Genomic DNA, 20,714 nt, shown 5'->3' with positions numbered 1-20,714 from the left:
TTTGGGCTGACACAGAGACTCTGACCTTCAGCCTTTCCCCTTCGGAATCAGAACATTCCCTGAAGTGGGAGTGTCCACGGCTGATTTGAGGATGTAGACTCACTATGAGGGGTCGACTTCGGAACTTGGATCCAACTGGCTGGGTAGCAAGAGGCACGGAGCCCTTCCAGATGGCACAGCAGGGGCACGGGCAGGTGCTCAGCCCTGGGCCCAGGTTTTTTGTTTTTTTGTTTTTTTGGGTTTTTTTTGTCTTTTTGCTATTTCTTTGGGCCGATCCTGCAGCATATGGATGTTCCCAGGCTAGGGGGCCAGTCGGAGCTGTAGCCACTGGCCTACGCCAGAGCCACAGCAACGCGGGATCCAAGCCACTTCTGCAGTCTACACCACAGCTCACGGCAACGCCGGATCGTTAACCCACTGAGCAAGGGCAGGGACCGAACCTGCAACCTCATGGTTCCTAGTCGGATTCGTTAACCACTGCGCCACGAAGGAAACTCCCCTGGGCCCAGGTTTTATAGATCGCTTCCCTCCTTGCCTTGTTTGGCATGGTTGCCCCAAGCCCCTGGGGACCCCAGCCCCTGCCTCCTTAACCCAGGCTGATTCCTTATTTAGCCTGAGGATACCTGGGATGCTGGCTCAGCCACTGGGGCAGCCCCCCCCCCAGGGGGGGAACCCGAGCAGCTCTGGGGTGCCCTATGTGTCAGCATTCTGACAGCTGGGCAGCTGGATGAGGCCTCATCCTTTCCCAGAGCAGGGGTATCCACCCCACTCCCAGGAGAACCAGAAAGGACCCCTGGTTGATAAGAGATTCAGCTCCCTGCTGGGGCAATTTACACTCAGGTTGGTCTCTGGACACTGAGACAAGCTGCCCTTTCCAGAACATAGTTAAGGGGTGAGAGTGTTTGTGGGGATGTCCTTGAATGAAGCCAGAGTAGCAATGGACTTTACTGTCTATCTAGCCAATTATGATCCACGTGGCAATCAGGACAAATCTGGAAATGCCTTACTTCCCTGACCCCAGGAATCTGGGTTGTCATTTCCACACTGTGCCTCCTGGTGGCAAACTGGTATAAACCCAGAGGGAATCTTAGAGATTTTTAAGAGCGTCCCCTCCTGCCACCTCATGCCCAGGCACTCCACTCTATGTGACATGGTAGGGTCTGGCTGGACTACACTGTCCCTGGAGATTGGCAATAACTCCCAAAGTGTAGGTCTGCCCAATCTCTTTCTCCAGACATAAGCTGGGGCATAGGGGCATCAGTCCACCTGGAGGGAAGGGGTTCAGTTAACCCCTCTGGAACTTGCCTCGGGTCCAGTCTGCCCAGGCCTGGGCACCAGGTAAGCCTTACTTCCATTCATTATAACTGCCCGCCCGGGTGCAGAGTGCTGTCACCTTTTGATCAGAGCAACTTTGACATGGCTCTGCTGACATAAATTACCTTTGCTCCTCTGAGTTTGGAACAAGCAGTTCACATGCCATGTCCAATGGAGATGAGCAGGAAGCTCAAGATCAGATGGGGGGACAGGAGAAGAATTTTACCATTTATCAAGATATGAGTTCAGGCACCTCATTTTTATATGAAACCACTTGCAATGTGTAGGGGATTAGAGGTTCTCACGGGCAAACTATATATCTTCATCACTAAGAGGCAGGTGGGAAAGGGGCCTTTCTGGTTCCTTCCAGCTGGTTTTAATAGCCTGTTATTTTTATAATAGTGGAGCTTCCTTCTTCCCTTGGATCTGAGAAGCCAGAGAAGCCGGGCTGGGCAAAGGGTTTGGGCTATAGCCCAGGGGCCCACCACCTCACTCAGCAACACACCAGCACCAGCTCCTTCTACTTATGGTGAAAAGCTTTATTCTTCTTACTTTGCCAAGAACACGGATTTCAAGGGCCAGGGGGAGGGACAGTCCCTCCAGACATAAGAATTGGCTCCCCCTCCTCCCACCTCGGGGCAGTGCAGCTTGTTCTAGGACCTTGTGCAGTGATTCTTGTGCAGCACTGCAGGGGGCAGTGCCTTAGCACTCAGTGGACCCCCTTGCTTCCAGTGGGAACCAGAAGGTCCAGATCGAGTGTTGTGGGGCCCTAGGAAAATTCTCGTTGATGGTGCCATCACAGAGACACACGGACCAGAGCACTCACAGCTGCCCTGTGCAACTGGGGCCCCAGCGTCCTTACCGGGGCTCTAACACTGAGAGCTCGGAAGGCCGGGGGTCCTGTCCTGGTTTCCTCTACAGCTCTTCACACCACCTGCTCCTGCCAATCATTAGGATGAAACTCTCAGAGCTGGCCCATCTCCTGAGCAGAGTACAGGAGGCTGAGCCAGGATTGGGGTGTGGGCTGGTCCATTCCAGAGCCCAGCATCCTCCCAGTTGTAATGTTGGAACATGTAAGAAGAGGTGGTGGTGGTGGTGGGGCACTAGCGTCTGGTTGAAGGGGATTGAGTGGTCCTGCCAGGATTCCAGAAACTTCTGAGGGAGATACAGATCGACTTTGTCCTCCCTCTAGGAATAGGGAAGAGGTGAGGGGCAGGCGACGAGGGAGGAAGGTCCTAAAATGCTAGCGGGTAGACCTTGGCTCCTGCTGGCCCAGAGGAAGCTGGAATGCCCGTCCCAGTGCCCCCAACATTCTGTACCCTCAGCCATCCCTTCCCATAGACCACACACATAGGTCCTGCTGCTTGCCATTTTTATTTTCCTTGTGACAGACGGACAGACAGCTGCACGGACAGCTGGATGGCGGGGGGGGTGGTCAGGACAACATGGGCAATAGGAACTGGATGGTAGTGAGACTTCATAAAAGTCAATAAATAAATAAATATGAATGGGAAGAAGGGTGAAGGCCACGGAGAGGCGATGGGGACATCCTTGGGCTGGCATGGAGGACCCAGAGCTGCATCCACTGGGACAGGAGGAGAGTGCCGCTTGAGTGACCACTACCTCCAGCCTCCAGCCTTCAAGCTTCTCCTTCATCCCCGCTTCTGGGGATGCTGGCAGCTGGCCCACCCCAGCCCCACCTGAGACCTCTCTCCTCTCCCTCCCCACCTCACTGCCCTCTCTCACGTACTAGCTCTGGCTCCTCAGCACTGTCTCCACGTCCTGTCCCTGCTTCACTGACACTCCCATCCAGTGGCCTGTTGACACCCTGGGCTCCCCCACTTCCCTCCTTTCCAGCCACTTATACCTAGATGCACTGCCTCCCTCCCCCAGATCCTTCTAGAGTCTCCCGATCCCTATTCCTCGGCTTCTTTTCCTCATCGCTCCCTTCCTGCCCCTCTTCCTGCTCCTGACCCCACCCAGCCCGGCCAACGGGTCTCCCGCTCTGGCTTTGGCCGGGTGGCATTGGCCAAAGCTGGGGTCCCTGTCCCCGCAGGTCCATGAGGTAATAGCCTGGCCGGATGTTGCTGCTGGTGGTGTCCGAGCCCCGGGCCCACCCGGCTCAGCAGGGGCCCTGGAATGTCCCTCGGCAGCGGCGGGAAGCCTGAGGCCCGGCTGTGGTCCGAGCTGCTAGGGGCTGCCTGGGTAGGAGCGGAGCAGCACCTTGTGGCGGGTGGCGGCCTCGGCCTGCGGCGCCGCTGCTCGCCCAAGAACTCCTTGAGCCGGTTGGTGGTGAAGGTGAGTGTCTGGCGGCGCAGCTTCATCAGGTAGGCGTCCTGCAGCCACGGGTGGGCCAGGCAGTCCTGCAGGGAGGGCCGGCTCCTGCCGGGCCAAGCCAGAGACAGTGAGGCTGGAGGCACAGCTCCCCCTCCCAGGACGGGACTCCCCAGCCTGGATTCACCCCTAGTGAGTGATTTAGGACAGCTCTGGGGCTGTTTCCCAGTCTCTGGAATGGAATGACATGGGTGCTTCCGCCTATGTAACAGGGCTGTTAAGGGCTTTATTTATTTATTATTTTGCTTTTGAGGGCTGCACTGCAGCTTATGGAAGTTCCCAGACTAGGGGTCTAATCAGAGCCACAGCTGCCAGCCTATGCCACAGCCACAGCATTGCCAGGGCTGAGGCGCATCTGCAACCTATGCCGCAGCTCATGGCAATGCTGGATCCTTAACCCACTGAGCAAGGCCAGGGATAAACCCACATTCTCAGGGATACTAGTTGGGTTCATTACTGCTGAGCCAAAAGGGGAACTCCTGTTATGGATTTTTAAAAAATTTTTGTCTTTTTGTCTTTTTAGGGCCGCACCCGTGGCATATGGAGGTTCCCAGGCTAGGGGTCTAATTGGAGCTGTAGCCACTGGCCTACATCACAGCTCACGGCAATGCCGGATCCTTAACCCACTGAGCGAGGCCAGGGATCGAACCCAAAACCTCATGGTTCCCAGCTGGATTCGTTTCCGCTGTGCCACAATGGGACCTCTCCGTTACGGGTTTTAAACGGTGGTAGTACAACCACTTAGGAGTAGTAATAACAGTAGCCACAGCAGCAGCAGCAGCAGCAGTGGTGTTATTACTCGGGGTGGGGGGAGGAGGTGGGGGACCTAGGCATGGGCTGGACCTGGGTGGCCTGAGGCCAAGGGCAGGTCATGCCTGGGAGGTCAGCAGGTGTGGGACCTACTCACCAGGGATGTACTGAGAGGACCTTTCGCATGAAGAGGGTGGCGCTCTGGGACGTGTTGGGGTACAGCTGGAAGGCATCAAAGCGGCCCCCCACAATGCGAGCCTCCGTTTCCTGGGGGTCTGGCTCATAGAACGGGGAGCGTCCACTGAGCCTGTGATGGAGACAGTTCAGTCTAGCACATGCAGACGGAGGGTCAACTCACAGGTCCAGGGGGACATTAGTGTGGGGGTTCTTAGGGGCACAGTGCTCAGGGACAAGGCTACCCGCACCGGGTGCTCATGTGTGAACATGGATGTGTGGCCGGGGACGGCGGGCAGGAGCGGGAGGGGGTGCGGGCGGAAGGTGGGCCCCGGAGGTACTCACATGATGTAGGTGAGCACCCCTGCTCCCCAGATGTCCGTGGCAGAGCCGATGGGGTCTCCCTTTACCATCTCAGGAGCTGAAAGGAGACAAGAGGCCAAGCTGGGCCAGCTTCCTAGTGGCAAGGGCGCAAGGAGAGGCAGAGGAGGCCCCACCTGGGGGCTTGAGGAGCAGGACCATGCCCAGGTCACAGACCATGGGTACAACCAGAGCAGCAGGGAGAGCGGCCCCCAGGCGAGATGTGGGCACCTGAGGCATCAGCCCAGCACTGAATGAAGGGGTGTCCCCAGAATAGCAGAGGAGCTGAGAGCCAAGGTCACCAGAACCCTTTGATCGGCTCTGAAGGCGTCCATTCACAAAGACTGTGGCCAGCACTGTGATTAAGAACCTTTGAAATCAGCCTGGCTGGCTCTAGACCCAGCCTGCCCCTTCTAGTAACAGGACCCTGGGCAATGTACTAGACCTGTCTGGCTCTCCATCTCCTTCTCTGTAAAGTGAGGCTCTAAGGAATAGAGTCTTTTGAGGGCTACACCCAGGGCACATGGAGGTTCCCATGCCACGGGTCGAATCAGATCAATAGCTGCCGACCTACACCAGAGCCACAGCAATGCCAGATCTGAGCCGCATCAGCGACCTACACCACAGCTCATGGCAACGCCTGATCCTTAACCCACTGAGCGAGGCCAGGAATCAAACCTGCATCCTCATGCATACTAGTCAGATTCATTTCCACTGAGCCATGATGGGAACTCCAGAAAGTATTTAGCAAGTAGTTAAATGATAGCTGGTTTCCCTTATTTATATAAATTAATAAATTGATTCTCCTGTCTTTTCAACTTTATTGAATCCTGGCTCTACCATTTATAACTGTCTGATATTGAACAAATACGTAAGCTTCCTGTGACCCTGTTTCCTCATCTGTAAAATGGGGGTACTATTAGGCTAAGCTGCTATAAAGAGAAATTTTTAAAAACCCACAGAAAGGACTCAATTCATTGTTTGCATACAGGAAGCACTCAATAAATGGCCTGTAAGTGAGTGAAGTGAGGTGAGCCCTGGCTGCTGCCCCTTCAGCAGTGCCCCTACTTCCCCTGGCTGGCCTGGTGCCCTTACCCATGAACTCCAGCGTGCCCGTGCGGTGGCCGAGGGGCCGCAGAGCCTGGGGGTTGTAGGGCTGGGCGCTGCCGAAGTCCACAATCTTGAGGGCGTTGTCAGGGGCCAGCAGCAGGTTGTCTGGCTTGATGTCCAAGTGCAGCACGTGGCGGCCATGGAGGTAGTCCAGGCCTTGGAGCAGCTGCACCACGTAGGTGGCCACGTCGTCCTCTGAATACCGGAACCTGGAGGGATGGGGCCTGGTGACAGCCCAGCCCAGCTCCTCCCAACCTCGCTCCCCGTTCCCCCAGAAGGCCTAGCTACCTGTCGCTGAGCCCACAGAGGAGTTCCCGGTTGCCGCAGCTCTCGGCGATGAGCACAAGGTAACGTGGGGTGATATAGGCCTCGTGGAGGGACATGAGCCGCTCATGGTGCAGCGTCCGTAGCACTTCGTACTCCTGCAGGACCCGCCGCTTGCCCTCGGCTGCATAGGGCACGATCTTGGCCACAAACGTTCGCCCGGTGGCATTCTCCCGGCAGGCACGCACTACACCAAAGCGGCCCCTGTGTGTTGGGGGTAATACCACAGGCTCAGAGGAGACAGGGGGACACCTGCATTGTGCCGGTTAAGCAGGGGGGAGCACAAGGGGGCCCTGGGGGCAAGAATGCTGTGGTTCCCGGGGTGGGCTCTGGAGTTCAATCTCAGGAACCTGGGTTGTTTTGTTTTGTTTTTTGCTTTTTGGGCCGCATATGGAAGTTCCCAGGCTAGGGGTCCAATCAGAGCTGCAGCTGCGGGCCTATACCACAGCCACAGGCGTGTGGGATCCGAGTCCCATCTGTGACCTACACCACAGCTCACAGCAACTCTGGATCCTTAACCCACCGAGTGAGGCCAGGGATGGAACCCACATCCTCACGGACACTACTCGGGTTCTAACCTGCTGAGCCACAACGTGAACTCCCAGGAACCTGGGTTTGAGTCCCAGCTCTGCCACTCACTGGCTCAGTTCCTTAAGCAAAGCCCATAACCTCTCTAACCTCAGTGTTCCCTCCTGTGGAATGGAGTAATGCAGTGTCTCCCTCTCATTTGTGAACATTAAATGAGGTCGGATGGCCAAAGCACTCAGCATGGTGCCTGGCACAGAGCACACTGGAACTGAATGGGGCTGCGGACCCAGAGCTCAGCAAGTCCTCCCCAACCCCACCACCCCCCAGGCCCGGGGAGGCTGGTCTTCTCTCTGAATCCCTGTGTTCTGGACGTTCCAGGCCTCCCCCACCTCTGTCCCCCCTCCCTAGCCCTGGCCCTGCTTGCCTGGCCTTCTCCTCCAGGAAGGTGTAGGGTTTCTGAGGGGGGCCCTGTCGAAGGGTGGTGCCCTCTGGCCTGGGAGAGCTGCGGGAACCCCCCCCAGGGGAGCTGACTACCTCCTTGGCTGGGCTGAGGCTCTGCACTGTCACCTTGGTGGGCTCAGGAGGGGGCTCCGGGGCTGGGGGCTCGGGGGCTGGTGGTGCGGACACGAAGGAGGTTACCATATACAAGGGAGCTGAGGAAGTCTTCACCGCCTGAGGGGCAGAGGCTGGGGTCGGGGTCCCAGTGTCAGGGACGGGAGACTTGGGCTTACTTGGGGGGACCTGGGCACTGGGTGGGGTAGGCTCTACTTGCTGGGCAGCCTGCAGGCCCCTGTGCTTTCGTGGCGGGGTTTGGGGGGGTGGACCCACAGCCTTGAGTGAGGACAAGGCCTGGCTGGGGGGTGCTGGGGGAGAGGAGGGGTGGGGAGGGGCTGACTGGAGGTCTGGGGGAGCAGGAGCAGCAGAGGGGCTCGGGGAAGGGGCCAGTGAGGTAGGAGAGTCGGGAGGCGGGGCCCTGGCCGGCCCTGAGGTAACAGGGGCATCTCTGTGAGCAGCAGACGGCGGAGCTGCGGAATCTAAGTGGAGACAGAGAAAATCATTACCGTGGTGCCCCGGGGATACAACCACATGCTTCAGGAGGGGCCAGACCCTGGTCTCAGGGTCCCCTGCCCTCTCTGGCCACCCCCTACCCTGTTGCACTGACCTTGCACGCCCCTGACAAGGACCTTCTCGGAAGGGTTGCTGAAAGGCCCCTGCCCAGCACGGTTGGCACAGGCCACACGGAACCTCATGGTCACACCGACTGGCAGGTGGGTCACGTTGTAGTAACAGTCAGGGATGCCCGAGCTCACGGGGTGCCAGGAAGACTCCCCTATAGGCAGCATGGAGGAGGGGCTGAGGCCAGAGAAGGGGTGGCCCAAGCTCCCAGTGCCATCTGTGAGGAGCCTGGTGAGGGAGGGATGTTTGCCCAAGGAGGGTACCTGTCTCCCCAGCTTCTCTGCCCTCCCCCGGCCCCCAGAGCCTGCTGGTTCCTCACCATCCACCCGCCGCTCCAGTGTGTAAGTGCAAGGTGCCCTGCTATCTCCTGGCTTCCAGAGCACCAGCGCCGTGTCTTGGTAGGTCTGGGGCACCTCGGGAGGAGCTAGCTTTCCTGGGATGCCTGGCAAGACAAGGGGAGCCCCAGTGAGTCCCTGCCCCAGCTTCGGGCCCATCCAGCCCCCATCACCCCCCACCTCGGTCCCTGCCCCAGGCTCACGGGCCACAGCCACGGTACAGGAGCTGGTGATGCTGCCTAGGACGTTGGTGGCTGAGCACTCGTAGAGCCCCGCGTGCCGCTTGCCCGCCCGGGGGATGCTCAGCAGTTGCCGGCCGTCTTTGCAGGACACGATGACCACCGAGGGCTCGGACCGCAGGGACTGCTTGTCTGGGGGCAAAGGAGGAGCAGGAGGGGCAGCGGAGTGAGGCATCCCACTGAACATCCCCTGGCCCTGGGGCCACTTGCCTATCCCTCTGTCTGGGGGAGAAGTGACCCCCTTACCTTTCATCCAGGAGATGTGGGGTGCAGGGCAGGCAGCCGGCAGGCAGAGCAGGGTGGCTGCCTCTCCCTCCAGCAGCACCTGGTCCTTGAGTTTGATGTGGAAGACCGGGGGAAAGTCTACGGGGACAGCAAAGACAGCCATGGGCCTGCGGGGACCTGGCTCACTGAGCACTGATTGGGGGGCACGGGGGACGCTGCTGAGAGCTGGCGCTGCCTGCAGGGAGCAGAGTGAAAGGCCATCTCTTCCCAGTCCGAGGTGGGAAGCAGAAAGCCGCCTTTGAGACTTTCCTTTGGGGCAAGCATCACTGCCCCAGGCACTCACTGTATGTAGAACTATCTTTTCCTTTCACTGACTATTGGAGAAGCCACATAGCTAGCACGTATGTTTATAAGTCACCTGGAGTACAGCCTGGCACGAAGGAATAGCTCTATAAGCATTTGTTAAATAAAATAAAAACAGATATTGAAAAACTACAATGGTTAAGCTCCTGCCATATCCACTCCTTCTGGGGCACCGCTGGGCAACTGACAGGAGCTGGTGACCTGAGCTGAGACTCCCAGGAATAAATACATGTTCCATCAGAATGTGGAATCTCAAAAGACCTGCAGTCAAGGCCGACCTGGGGCAGACCCTGGAAATGTGTCAGCTTCCCTCCTCCTGTTCCCCACCTCGGGAGCGGGGGGGGGGGGGGGGTCTGGGGAGCTGGTCCTAGACCTTCTATACACTCCTTCAGGTCAGCTAAGTGGTGAGAGCTTTTGAAGGGATGAGAGACAGTATCTGACCTTGGACCTTGTCTGTAAACGGAGAAAAATAATAACACCAAGCTCACAGGGAGGTTGTGAGAATTCAGAGAGGCATATAAAGCGCTTAGCAGATGTCGAACATATAATAAGTGCTCCTAGATGTTAGCTTCTATTGTTGTTGTGATTATTATCTCGTTAATATGCCCAGTGGAGAAGCCAGAAAACCGATCCCCAGAGAAAGAGGCTGTTTCAGCAAAGCTGGCTTCACAGCTGGCTGGCGAATGGGCCCACGGCTCGGCTGTGGATGGGCCAACATCTTTGCTCCAGGTCGTTGCCGCCCTGTGGCACCTCAGGGCCATGAGGATTTGCATTCCTGCCTCCGGAGCTGGGAAAGCCTTTTTAGAACAATCCGGGGGTGGCAGTGATGGTGGTGGTGTGGTGGTAGCGGGGGTGCTGGATTTTCTTCATGGGGGCAGCAAGAGCTAGGGGGAGATGCCCTGGAACCCAGCTGCTGCCTGTTTGAGAAACCAGGAGGGACTAGGGGTGGGGGCGAACTGGGCAGAAGAGGATCTGCAGAAGCGGATGATCAGGATAGCAGGGCGCCCCTGTTCCCGCTGTACCCCCTTGGTCCCCAAGGAGGGGGTCCCACAGCGAGGTTCCAACAACATACATACAGTGTCATCAATGTTCGCCTTCAGACCAAGTGAGGGTAATGGGTAGGGAAGAGGGGGGAGCCAAGCAGGACAGGTGAAAGGTGACCCTGGCCCAGCTCTGCCAGTCCCACCCCAGCCCCCAGGGGCCAGCCCTAGTTGGTAAAGTGGACATGGGACAGCCTTCTTCCCGGGGGGAGGGGGAGACGATGAAGTAAGGGGACATGGCCTCGGCGAGAAGTCAGCTGCACAAGCAAAACGGAGTTGGGAGGGAGGTCCCAGTGGGCAGGGATCAGCTGTCCCCAGGCCTCTGCGCTGGCTTCTGTCTCTCTCTTCCCTCGCCTTCTCCACCTCTGCCCCCACCAGCTAGCCTCCCTCCCTCCTCTTCCCTCACTACAGCCTCACCGCCCACTGCCCAGCTCCTCTGGCCAAGGAGGGACACGGTCACTTTGAGCCTGGCTGAGGCCCATCTGGGACAGTTCTGAGTTTTATCGGGAAATTGGAGAACAGATTGGTGATTGATAAAGGTCCTGCATGCAGCCTGCTCCTTTCTGCAGGCTCATCTGGAAACCCTGGCTTCCTGAAGCCTTTGTCCCCCTGTGAGGTAGAGGACTGAGGTGACCCAGGCAGAGACTATCCCTGCAGCCCCAGGACAGGTGGGCAGAGACACAGACCAGGGTGTATCCCAACAGCCCCCTCCCCATGACAAGGACCCCTGAAGGCTGCTTATCCATGCCAGGTGCCTTCTGTGGGGCAGGGGGACAGGGAGGGGTGAGCCAGTGTTTGGGGCTATAGAGAAATGGAGGATTGGGGCACAACCCGGATCGTGAGCCTCTAGGCTGGGAGAGAAAGAATTGGGGTGCACGCTCACAATACACATCTGCAGGGGGGCTGGAGTGCCAGGAACTCCTTCAGAAGGACACCCAGTGACGGAGACCTCCTGGGGAGGAGGCTGGCCAAAGAAAGGCATTAGTATGAGGTCCCGAAGCCACTTCTGGGCTCTGGCTGCAGAGGGTCAGACAGTCCAACCCTCTGGCTGCTCCACTTACTATCAGCTCTGTGACCTGGACAAGTTACTTAGCACGGCTAAGCCTCTGTTCCCTCACCTGTAAAATAGGGAGATGACAAGAACAGATGCTAAACAAGGTGAGAGGGTTGAATGAGGCAGTGCCTATAATGTGCTCAACAGGACACTTGGCAGTGCTAATTAATGGAGCTGCTGCTATTATTGTTGTTGTTTTCCTAACTTCAGGCCCCTTCCCCCACTGCCAGGGCTCCCCCAAGGTGGGCCATGTCCCCACCCAGCTATGACTGGGGTGGGAAGGAGCCTACTCACCCAGTAGGCCTCTATTACCTGACTCACTGCGCACATACTGGTGACCCAAATCCTCCTGGATGCTGGCAGAGAGGTTTGGCTGTGACAGCCCCTTGCCCTTCCGCAGTCGAGAGAAGCCCCAGCGCAGGCGGCTTCGGCTCTCTGCAGGAGCTGCCAAGAACCAGGCCCATGAGCGCTTGCCCAGCGGGTACCAAAAAGGGCGCCCCTGCCCGAAGATCTCAGTGCAGACAATAGAGAACCAACTTCTAGCCCCTACCCTGGCCAGCTCCCAAACGGATCTCTGCCCCTCAGCCTCGCGGCCGCTCCAGTCCTATCGGTTCCATGTTTGCGGTGGGTGCCCTGGCCTCCTCCTCATCCCAGAGCGGCTCTCCAGCGCACCTGTCACCCCAGCCCCACTCGCTCACACAGGAGCCCTTCACTCTGCCCCTGGGACCCTCCTCACCTGACGAGCCCGACGTGGCGCTGGCCTCGGAGCCCAGGGACTCCGCAGAAGGCGTGGTGGCGCCGGCCTGGGCCGCCAGCTGGTTGTGCGCGAGACCCACGCGCCGCAGGCTCTCGCCCTCGGACGTGGCCCTGCGCAGCCGTCCGAAGAGCGGTGTGCTGCGGCCCGACGCGCCCCCCGAGTCCTCGCTGCTGCCGCTGCGCTGCAGGCGGCTCGACAGCCGCTCCAGCGTGGAGCTGAGCCTCCTGCGCACCGCCAGCACCGGGGACCCCCGCGCCGAGCTGCCGCCCTCCGAGCTCTCCCCGTCCCCGCCGCGGGGCTCCCAGGCCGGGTGGCGCTGCGCGGGCGGGGTCCGCCGCAGACGCTGGGACAGCGACAACGAGAGGCGGCGGACGAGGCCCGGCTCCCCGACCGCCCTGAGGTCTTGCACGGAGCGGGAGCGCTCGGGCCGTCGCACTAGCTCCAGCGGCGTTCCCGCCGGGCTGGGCCGGTAGATGCCGTCCTCCTCCTCTGCCCCGCGGAAGGGGCCGCGCTCCTCGGAGCGCGAGCGGCTCAGCAGCCGCAGCCCCCGCGACAGGGGCGACTCACGGCTGCGCTTGAACTTGGCCTCGAACACAGCCTCCGACTCCAGGTTCTCAATGCTGCTGCTGAGACTGCTCCCTGGTCTGCGGGGCACCGTGGGGACCCGGGCTTTCACGGCAGGCCCTGGGGGAGCCCCGGCTAAAGGCACGCGCTTCTCCGAGGCTCCCGGAGGTGGGGAGGCCACCCTGGCGAACACAGCAGGGTGGGGCTTGGGCTCCGACGACGGAGGTGCAACAGGGCCCAGAGGGGGGCCGTGTTCGTGGCCCGACAGCTGGAGTGACTGCATGATCTGGGCATAGGGTGTGAGTGGGGGGGCTAGGGTTTGCAGAACTATGGGGGCCTGTGCAGGCTTAGCGGCTGTGACTGGTTCTGGTGTGGACTCTGGGGCCCTCTCTCGGGCAGGCTGGGCAGCAACACTGGGTGTGGTGGTGGCAGGAAGCTCTGAAGACTTGGGGGCACTGGGCTTGGGAGCACTGGGCCGCACCGGGCTAGGCGGCTGGGCCTCGCTGAGGGCAGACAAGGAGGGAGACTCCTGCAGCCTGCGGGCCCCGAGCCGGGCCACGGGGATCTCGAGGGGCGCCCCAGCTCGGCGGTGCCTGCCTCGAGGCTCTGCCTCACCCTGCGAGAAGCTGCTGCTCTTCTGCAGGCCCCGAGTCTCAGGTGGGAGCTGGTGGGGGGGGCCGCCTCACTGGAGGCCGCCCGCGCCAGCCGGGGGTCCCGGGCACGGCCCCCTAGGCTCTCCAGCAGGGGGCCCCTGAGGCCGCTGACCTTGCCATCCTCCGGGCCACCCCGCAGCAGCCGCTGGCGCAGGGCCTGCAGCCTCTGGGCATACTCGCCCTCACCCAGGCCTCCTCGGGTCAGGCGGGTGGCCCCCGGGCTGGGGCTTCGGCGCTGCGGCAGCTCTACGGATGCCGCCTTGTGCAGGCCCCGGCCCGGCTCCCTCGGCCCGGCCCGGGGCAGGGCGCTCTCAGCTGAGCTGCCCCTCCGGAGCTCTCCCCGCCGGGGGCTGGGCCCAGACGGGGGCTCCTGGCCTGAGGAGGGGAGCGCCTGAGGGCTGGGGGCCTCCTGGTCCTTAGAGGGGGCCCTGCCTTGCTCCTGCCAGTCCATGGGGGTGGCCGCCCCAGCCTCTGGGGTCCCCAGGGCCTCGTCCTCAGTGGGAATGTCAGTGAGGGAAACCCGGGAGCCTGAGAACTCGGGCTGCAGGGGCCGGGGCACTGAGGGCAGCTCCTCCAGCTCTTCCTCTTCAGAATCGGAGGAGGACGACAGCCCTCCACTGGGGGGTGGTCTTCTGGGCACAGCCACCCACACCCGCTCCGGGGGTGCCCGCAGCAGCTCAGGGATGGGGCGCAGCACCAGGTGGCACTTGTAGCTGATCTGGGAGCGCTGGAGACAGGGGACTAGAGTCAGACCCGAGTGGCCCCTGGGGCTGAACCGACCCCCTCAGGCCCACCTCATCCCCAGGGGAAAAGGCCGAAGGCAGGCAGAAAGGGGAGTCGAAAGAATAAAAAGTGGACGAAGACTGATGAGCAGAAGCAGGCACCGGTAGAAAAAGCAGGGTTCCAGAGAGAAGGCTGCAGAGGGAGATGATGAAGGCATCAGGCAGGGCCCTGCCAAACTCACCTGCCACCTCCGCCGGGACAGGAAGAGCTTTAGGTGATCCGTGCTCACCTCTGCGCCCTTTGCCTGAGTCTGCAAACCAGGAAAGAGGGCCTGAGGGAAAGTCCTCTGTCAACCCTAACCCTCCAGGCTTGCCAATGGAAAGACAAGGTCCCCAGGAGGGGACAATAGTTAGAGCAGCATGGGGCCTGGGTCCCTTGGATCTCTCACAACAACTCCCACAGTCAAGGGGACTCCCTGTGGACACATGCCCTGAACCTGAATGGAGAGGCAGGAAATTGGTGGCTCCTAGGCTCCAGAGCCGACCCTAGGGTTCAAGGCCCTGTCCTGGTACACCGGTCGCCCCAGCTCGAACCCTGCTCTCCAGCTCACCCTTGGTCTCCATGGAGAGCCAGCACCCCTGACATCTGGATCCTTGGTGGGCTGGACTACAGATTCTTCCCTCAGCTGTCCTTGACCCACCCAGGCTGTCCTTTTCAGAGCTCGTTTCTGATCTGAGAGACCAGGCTTGTACTCCAAGGACAGATACCAGAATGACCTCAGCCTTCTGTGGACCCAGCACAACGCTCACTGGATGGTTTGTGCAGTCGCTTTTTCTGGGTTATTTGCTGAACCCCTCCCTGTGCCTGGCTCTGTGCCCTGCGGTGCTGGGGTTTGAAGATGAATGAGTGAGAGTCCTGCCCCCAGGGAGCTCAAAACCAAGAGAATAAGCCAGCCGGGCCACCCACCAACCACAGTGTGTGGGACCAGGGCAGGATAGAGGCGGGCCAGGACAGAGGAGGGCCAGGGCTGGTCTCAAGAGCCAGGGAGAATCCTGATGAGGATCCCTAGGATGTGGAAGGGGGCGAGGTCCAGACCTGTGCTTGCAGTCCACAATACCCCAAGTTGAGCCTCAGTTTCCTTATCAGCAAAATGGGAGCAATAATACTTTGCTCTGCAGACCTATTGTGAGGCTAACAGATCCTATGTCAATAAAATACAGATCATAGTTTCTGTACATAGTAGGGGCTCAATAAATGGAGCTGTTCACAACATGCTCTCTCCTCCCACCTCTTCTACCACCACTTTAGTGAGACAAGACTCACTTTAAACCAGGGATGGTCCAGCGTCTCCTCTGCGGTCGGCCTCCTAGAAAGGAGTGAGGAGTAAGGAGGGATTTAGCATTCATTCGTTCGTGCATTCCATACATGTTGGGGAAATGGGGTCTCTGAGGAGTTGAGGGGCTGACTGTCTCCTGGCAGAGGCTTGGGCAGGAGGAGGGGTGGCATGAGGGGACCTTGCAAGGGGGAGGCTCCTTGGGTCCCTTACTCACAGCCGGTCCCGCACCAGCACTTTGATGAGGAAGCCCCGGGCCTCCCTGCTCAGGCTCAGGAACGTGGTCTCCTCGAAGGCCACGTTGTAGTTTCGGATGTTCATCAGTGTCGTCCGATCATTTTCCCCAACGAATGGGGAGATTCCCGTCAGGCTGCAGGGGTGGAGAGGGCTGCAGTGAGATGGGGGCAGGGCCCTGGGGCTGAGGCCGGTGGGAGCACAGGGGGAGGGCATGGGGGAGGCCCCCTGAATCTGGGCAGAATCTTGCAGATTCTTGCCTGTCCCACCGCTCCCCACCCACCCTTGAATGGGTGGGAGGCAGCACTGCCTTGCGACCTGGGCAACCAGGCATCCTGGGCCTGTGCCCTAGAGGACCCGTCCTGTCCCTCCTCCAGCCGTGGCAGCGAGGAGGTGAGGAGTCTGTGCTAAGGGGACATGGCCCTGGAGCCTGGGCCTCCCACTTCTAGCCCATGTTCTGGGCCAGTTCCCTGCCTAATGGCCCTGAGCCGGCCCTGCCCTCTCTCCGTCCAGCCTCCCAAGCGTGTTGCCAGTGTGCCCGCCCATGTGAGCTTGGACATGCAGTCTGGGTGTCCACATTCATGCACCTGCAGCCCCTTCCAGGGCAGAAGGAGCCAGAGTGTGGAAGAGAAGGGGGGCTACAGCCCCCTCGGCTGCTCTCTTGCCCAGGCCCTGCAAATATTAGGGGTGGGCCTGCTAGGAGATGGGGGGGGGTCCTTACCAGAGGAAGGCGACAACACCCACAGGCCTGTGGGGAAAGGAGAGCAGACGGGTAAGAGGACCGCCCGGCTCCCACCAGAAGTGAGCAGTTATCTTACTGCCACTGATCTGTGAGGAGGAGTCCTCCCTGCTGTGGACACTGCCATGGACAGACGGGCACAAGGATGCCTCTCTAGGGGAGGACCCTGAACCCACACCTGCCTGGAGGACTCAAGGGTCATGTCGGGGCCGGCCTGGCAAGCCCAAAGAGTCTGGGGACCAAGAGACAGTGCCTGCTTCAATGGGGGAGGCAAGGGGTCTGTAACTGGGGGGCCAGCACCCAGGACCACGAGGGCCAAGGATTTGAGTGACTGGCTCAGGCCCCGACAGAGGAGGGGCAGGGAGGGACAGAGCAATGCCACCAGCAGGCTGACCGAGAAGGTTTCTGGGCTTAGTGAAGCTCCTCTCTGCCAGTGAGCGAGTCCTCGGCATGGCATGGAGGGGAGCTGGCCCTGCCCACCCCAGCGGCCCCACAGGCCAGCGTTACCAGATGTCAGTGACTCCAGACACAGGGGTTTGGTTGACAATCTCAGGTGCCACGAACTCGGGTGTGCCGTACTGACAGTACTGGGGCTCTCCGGGAGTCAGCTCCTGGGCGTTTCCAAAGTCACAGATCCTCACCTGCTGCTCGCCCTCGACACCATCCCATACCAGCAGGTTCTCAGGCTGCGGGACACAAGGCAGGACGTGGGAGCTGAGTGCAGAGGGGACGACGGCCCGGTGCCCGGCTCCCACGGCTGCTGCCTGCTCCCCACCCCCCACCTGCCTCTCACCTTGACATCCAGGTGCAGCACATGGTTCTCATGCAAGTAGCATATCCCCTCCAGCACCTGCCGCATGTAGGCCCGGATCTGTGGAAACAGGAGGCCCAGAGTCCAGGGGGGTATTACGTATTATCACCATCAGGGCTGTGGCAAGAAGGCAGGCCAGGCCTGGGAAGTGCCATCAGCTGGCCGGTGGAGGGGGCTGAAACATAGGCTTGGGGTTGCTGAGATTCAGGGCTTTTGTGTACCCCTGAGCAGGCTGGGCACGACACAGTTAGAGGAGGGGGCCACTTACGTGATAATAAATAGAATTGCGCAGTGCACAACTTGTACAGCCCTACATGTTAAGGCAGCACTGAGCCTGAACAGTCTAGATGGGGTTCCCTCTAGGGTAATGGTTTTTGTCGCTTTTTTCTTTTAATGTTTTTTTAACCCACAGCATATGGACGTTCCTAGGCCAGGGATCAAATCTGAGTTGCAGCTGCAACCAATGCTGCTGCTGCCACGGCACATTCTTTATTGCATTGGGCCAGAGATTGAACCCACTCCTCTGCAGCATCCTGAGCTGCTGCAGTCAGATTCGTAACCTGCTGGAAGAGCAGGAACTCCTGGGGCAATGGTTGAGGAATCTTTATGTGAGGAGGACTGGGAAACAAGAGTGAGGGGCCGGGGCGGGAGGTCTGCAGATTTACAGAGGACAGTGCAAGTCCCAGGGTGGGGGTCTGCTCTGATTGGGGAGAGGGACTCTGCTGCCTGCCAACAGTGCTCCTCTCCACCACCACACTATTTGGGTTTTGTTTGTTTGTTTTTTGTCTTTTTAGGGCTGCGCCCATGGCATATGGTAGTTCCCAGGCTAGGGACTGAATCAGAGCTGCAGCTGCCAGCCTGTGCCACAGCCACAGCAACATGGCAGTCGAGCTACATCTGCAACCTGCACCACAGCTCATGGCAAGGCCAGATCCTTAACCCACTGATCGAGGCCATGGATTGAACCTGAGTCCTCATGGATGCTAGCTGGGTTCGTTACCACTGAGCCATGAAGGGAACTCCCACCATCCTATTTGTGGGCCCAGATGGCAGGCCCAGGAGACACCCCTCAGGGCCCCTGCCCAGCCCCTGCCACCCACTGCCCTCACCTCAGACTCACACACGGTGGGTTTCCTGGCCATTCGCTCCAGCAGCTCCTCTGTGCAGCTAAGTCCTGGATCAAGGAGAACAGTGACCAGTGCCGACTGCCAGCCCACCTTAGGCAGTGCCCTCCACCCCCCTGAGCTCAAGTCGGGTCCCAGTGAGCACTGGGTTCTCCTTCCCCGTAAAGCACATCTGCTTTCAGTTAGCAAATGCGTCTTCCTCCTTCCCCCATCCTCTGGATGCACAGATGGGACAATCCTTGCTGTGGGTTCTCAGGCAAGTCACCCAACCTCTCTGAGCCCAGGTTCCCTCTGGTGTCAAATAGGATTAACACGCCTCTTGCCCATCCTGTGAAGTTATCTGCAAGGATCAAGTCAGAGTAGCATTTTGTTGACCGTGGATGGAACTTCTGACTCTATTTGAGAAAGATCCAGAAGGCCCATGACATATTAATTTATCATTTTACTGAGGTTTGGGTTCTAACAGCGCAGCCTGGGAGGCTGGTATGCTGAACACGGTCACCCCGCAGGTGGCAGTGACAAGCCATCCAGCACCCTTCCCTCAGGGTGACTTTACTTAACCACAGCTCTTAGGAAAGGATAAAATCTATTCTTTCTGAGAAGAGGCTCTCAAATAAAGCCAAGTATTAATGCTCATCTGAAATGGGGTCACTTCAAATGTTCAGATACACTGTAGTGCATTTCGTGATAAAAACTTTTTGCCAGCTGTGTGATCTCGGGTGAATTATGTAACTTCTCTATACCTTAGTTTCATCACCTGTGAAGGGGGGATAATAAAATTCCAAGAGATAAGTGTACATAACGATTAAATAGATTAAAATTTGTAGAACTCCTAGAATACTGCCAGGCATACATCAAGTGCTACGTAAATTTAAGGTAAAAAATGTTGGTTTTGGAGTTCCGTTGTGGCTCAGCCGTTAAAGAACCTGACTAGCATCCACGAGGACATGGGTTCGATCCTTGGCCTCGCTCAGTGGGTTAAAGATCTGGCATTCCTGTGAGCTGTGGTGTAGGTCACAGATGCAGCTCAGATCCCAAGTTGCTGTGGCTGTGGTGTAGGCCGGCAGCTACAGCTCTGATTGGATCCCGAGCCTGGGAACCTTCATGTGCCGCAGGTGCAGCCCCAAAAAGACAAAAAAAAAAAAAAAAAAGTTGGTTGTCACATAACGTCTCCAGACTCCACTCTGTGAAGTATTTATAAAATGCCTTAAGAACTCCCAATTGCCAAGGGAACCGCGCTGTAAGGGGTAAAACATGTTGCTAACTGGCTATTACAAGCACCAGTCATTCAGGCCACGTGTCCCCCACCCGCCCAGTCTGTCCCAGGATACAGCTCGGTGACAATGACCAGTCCCCGGCGCCTCTCAAAGGCCTCATGGAAGTAGAGGACACAGTCATGCTGAAGCCGGGCCAGCAGCCGGGCCTCCCGCCACGCCGATGCCTTTGGCTTGGCCTGACTGGGGATGAACTTGGCCGCAAACTCCAGGCCGGAGCTACGCTCCACTACACGCCGCAGGTAGGAGAAGGCGCCCCTGGGTAAGGACACAGGAAGAGGATGGGACTCAGGCCGTTGCTGAGCCTCAGACCCAGCCTCTCTTGGCCCCCGGACACCGCACACCCTCCTAGCTCCACACCTGCCAATCTCCTGGTGGATATCATAAAAGTCGCTGAGTCTCCGTCCTCGCTGCTCCTCGTCTTCCCCGACCCCCTCTACCTCCATAGCTGTCTGAGCTGAGGAAGAGATGCCTGGTGTTAGCGGGGCAGGGCAAGACGGAAGAGGGCAGAGACCTGGGCAGGGAGGGCAGATGGAAGACACAGAAGAGAGGCAAGAACGCGGGGGGCCCGAGGCAGCAGAGCTGGAGCTGGAGGATGGGGTGGTCAGAAGTGAAGGGGGCCCCCAAGGGACTCCCACTTGGGGGCTCACATTGGATTCCTGGGTGAGCCCTTTGCCTTGAACCCCAGCCCACCTGAGTGCACGGCCAACTCTGCTTTGCAGGAGACTTCGCCGGCCAGGTTGCGGGCCGTGCAGGTGTAGACGCCTCCGTCCTGGGCCCCGGCGCTGAGCACCACCAGGGAGCACTCGTTCTCCTCGTACACGAAGCTCACGTGGTTGCTCTCGGTCAGCAGGGCCTCATCCTGCAGAGGTGGCCGTCACCTCTGGCGGGGGCCTAGCTTCATCTCCACCTGGGGCCCAGCTCTAACCTCCACATCAGAGACCCAGTCTCATCCCTCCCTCAGGGCCCAGCAGTACCCCCACCCTAGGGGCTCTGCTCAGACCCAGAATCAGCTCCATCTCTCCCTCTGTATTTCCTACAAAGAATCCTGTTAAATGCCCCTCCCCCCATTAGACCCCAGGTTCCTCAAACTCCCACCAGTGTCACCAGCACTTCTGGGTCCTGCTTCCTCCTCCTGATCACACTTCTGGCAAGTCCTTGGCTCTCCGTCCAGGC

At 59.0% G+C, this 20,714-nt stretch overlaps 1 protein-coding gene across 1 annotated transcript in view; it reads right to left on the bottom strand.

The window, feature by feature from the left end:
• Nucleotides 3,377-20,714, bottom strand: part of SPEG (SPEG complex locus) — a 57,478-nt gene continuing 40,140 nt past the window's right edge. Inside the window, 24 exon segments of the mRNA XM_021074879.1 lie at nucleotides 3,377-3,560; nucleotides 3,563-3,696; nucleotides 4,556-4,705; nucleotides 4,918-4,993; nucleotides 6,028-6,251; nucleotides 6,331-6,570; nucleotides 7,319-7,928; nucleotides 8,057-8,224; nucleotides 8,390-8,512; nucleotides 8,609-8,776; nucleotides 8,891-9,007; nucleotides 11,639-11,770; nucleotides 12,063-13,319; nucleotides 13,322-14,027; nucleotides 14,265-14,333; nucleotides 15,347-15,389; nucleotides 15,574-15,726; nucleotides 16,312-16,338; nucleotides 16,837-17,015; nucleotides 17,123-17,200; nucleotides 18,250-18,307; nucleotides 19,596-19,796; nucleotides 19,899-19,995; nucleotides 20,232-20,400. Of these exon segments, the coding sequence (XP_020930538.1) occupies nucleotides 3,505-3,560; nucleotides 3,563-3,696; nucleotides 4,556-4,705; nucleotides 4,918-4,993; nucleotides 6,028-6,251; nucleotides 6,331-6,570; nucleotides 7,319-7,928; nucleotides 8,057-8,224; nucleotides 8,390-8,512; nucleotides 8,609-8,776; nucleotides 8,891-9,007; nucleotides 11,639-11,770; nucleotides 12,063-13,319; nucleotides 13,322-14,027; nucleotides 14,265-14,333; nucleotides 15,347-15,389; nucleotides 15,574-15,726; nucleotides 16,312-16,338; nucleotides 16,837-17,015; nucleotides 17,123-17,200; nucleotides 18,250-18,307; nucleotides 19,596-19,796; nucleotides 19,899-19,995; nucleotides 20,232-20,400 (5,235 nt within the window). The 3' untranslated portion in view covers nucleotides 3,377-3,504.

The sequence above is a fragment of the Sus scrofa genome, chromosome 15, assembly GCF_000003025.6.
Source record: "Sus scrofa isolate TJ Tabasco breed Duroc chromosome 15, Sscrofa11.1, whole genome shotgun sequence".
NCBI lineage: Eukaryota > Metazoa > Chordata > Mammalia > Artiodactyla > Suidae > Sus > Sus scrofa.
This window is presented reverse-complemented; position numbering and strand designations above follow the sequence as displayed.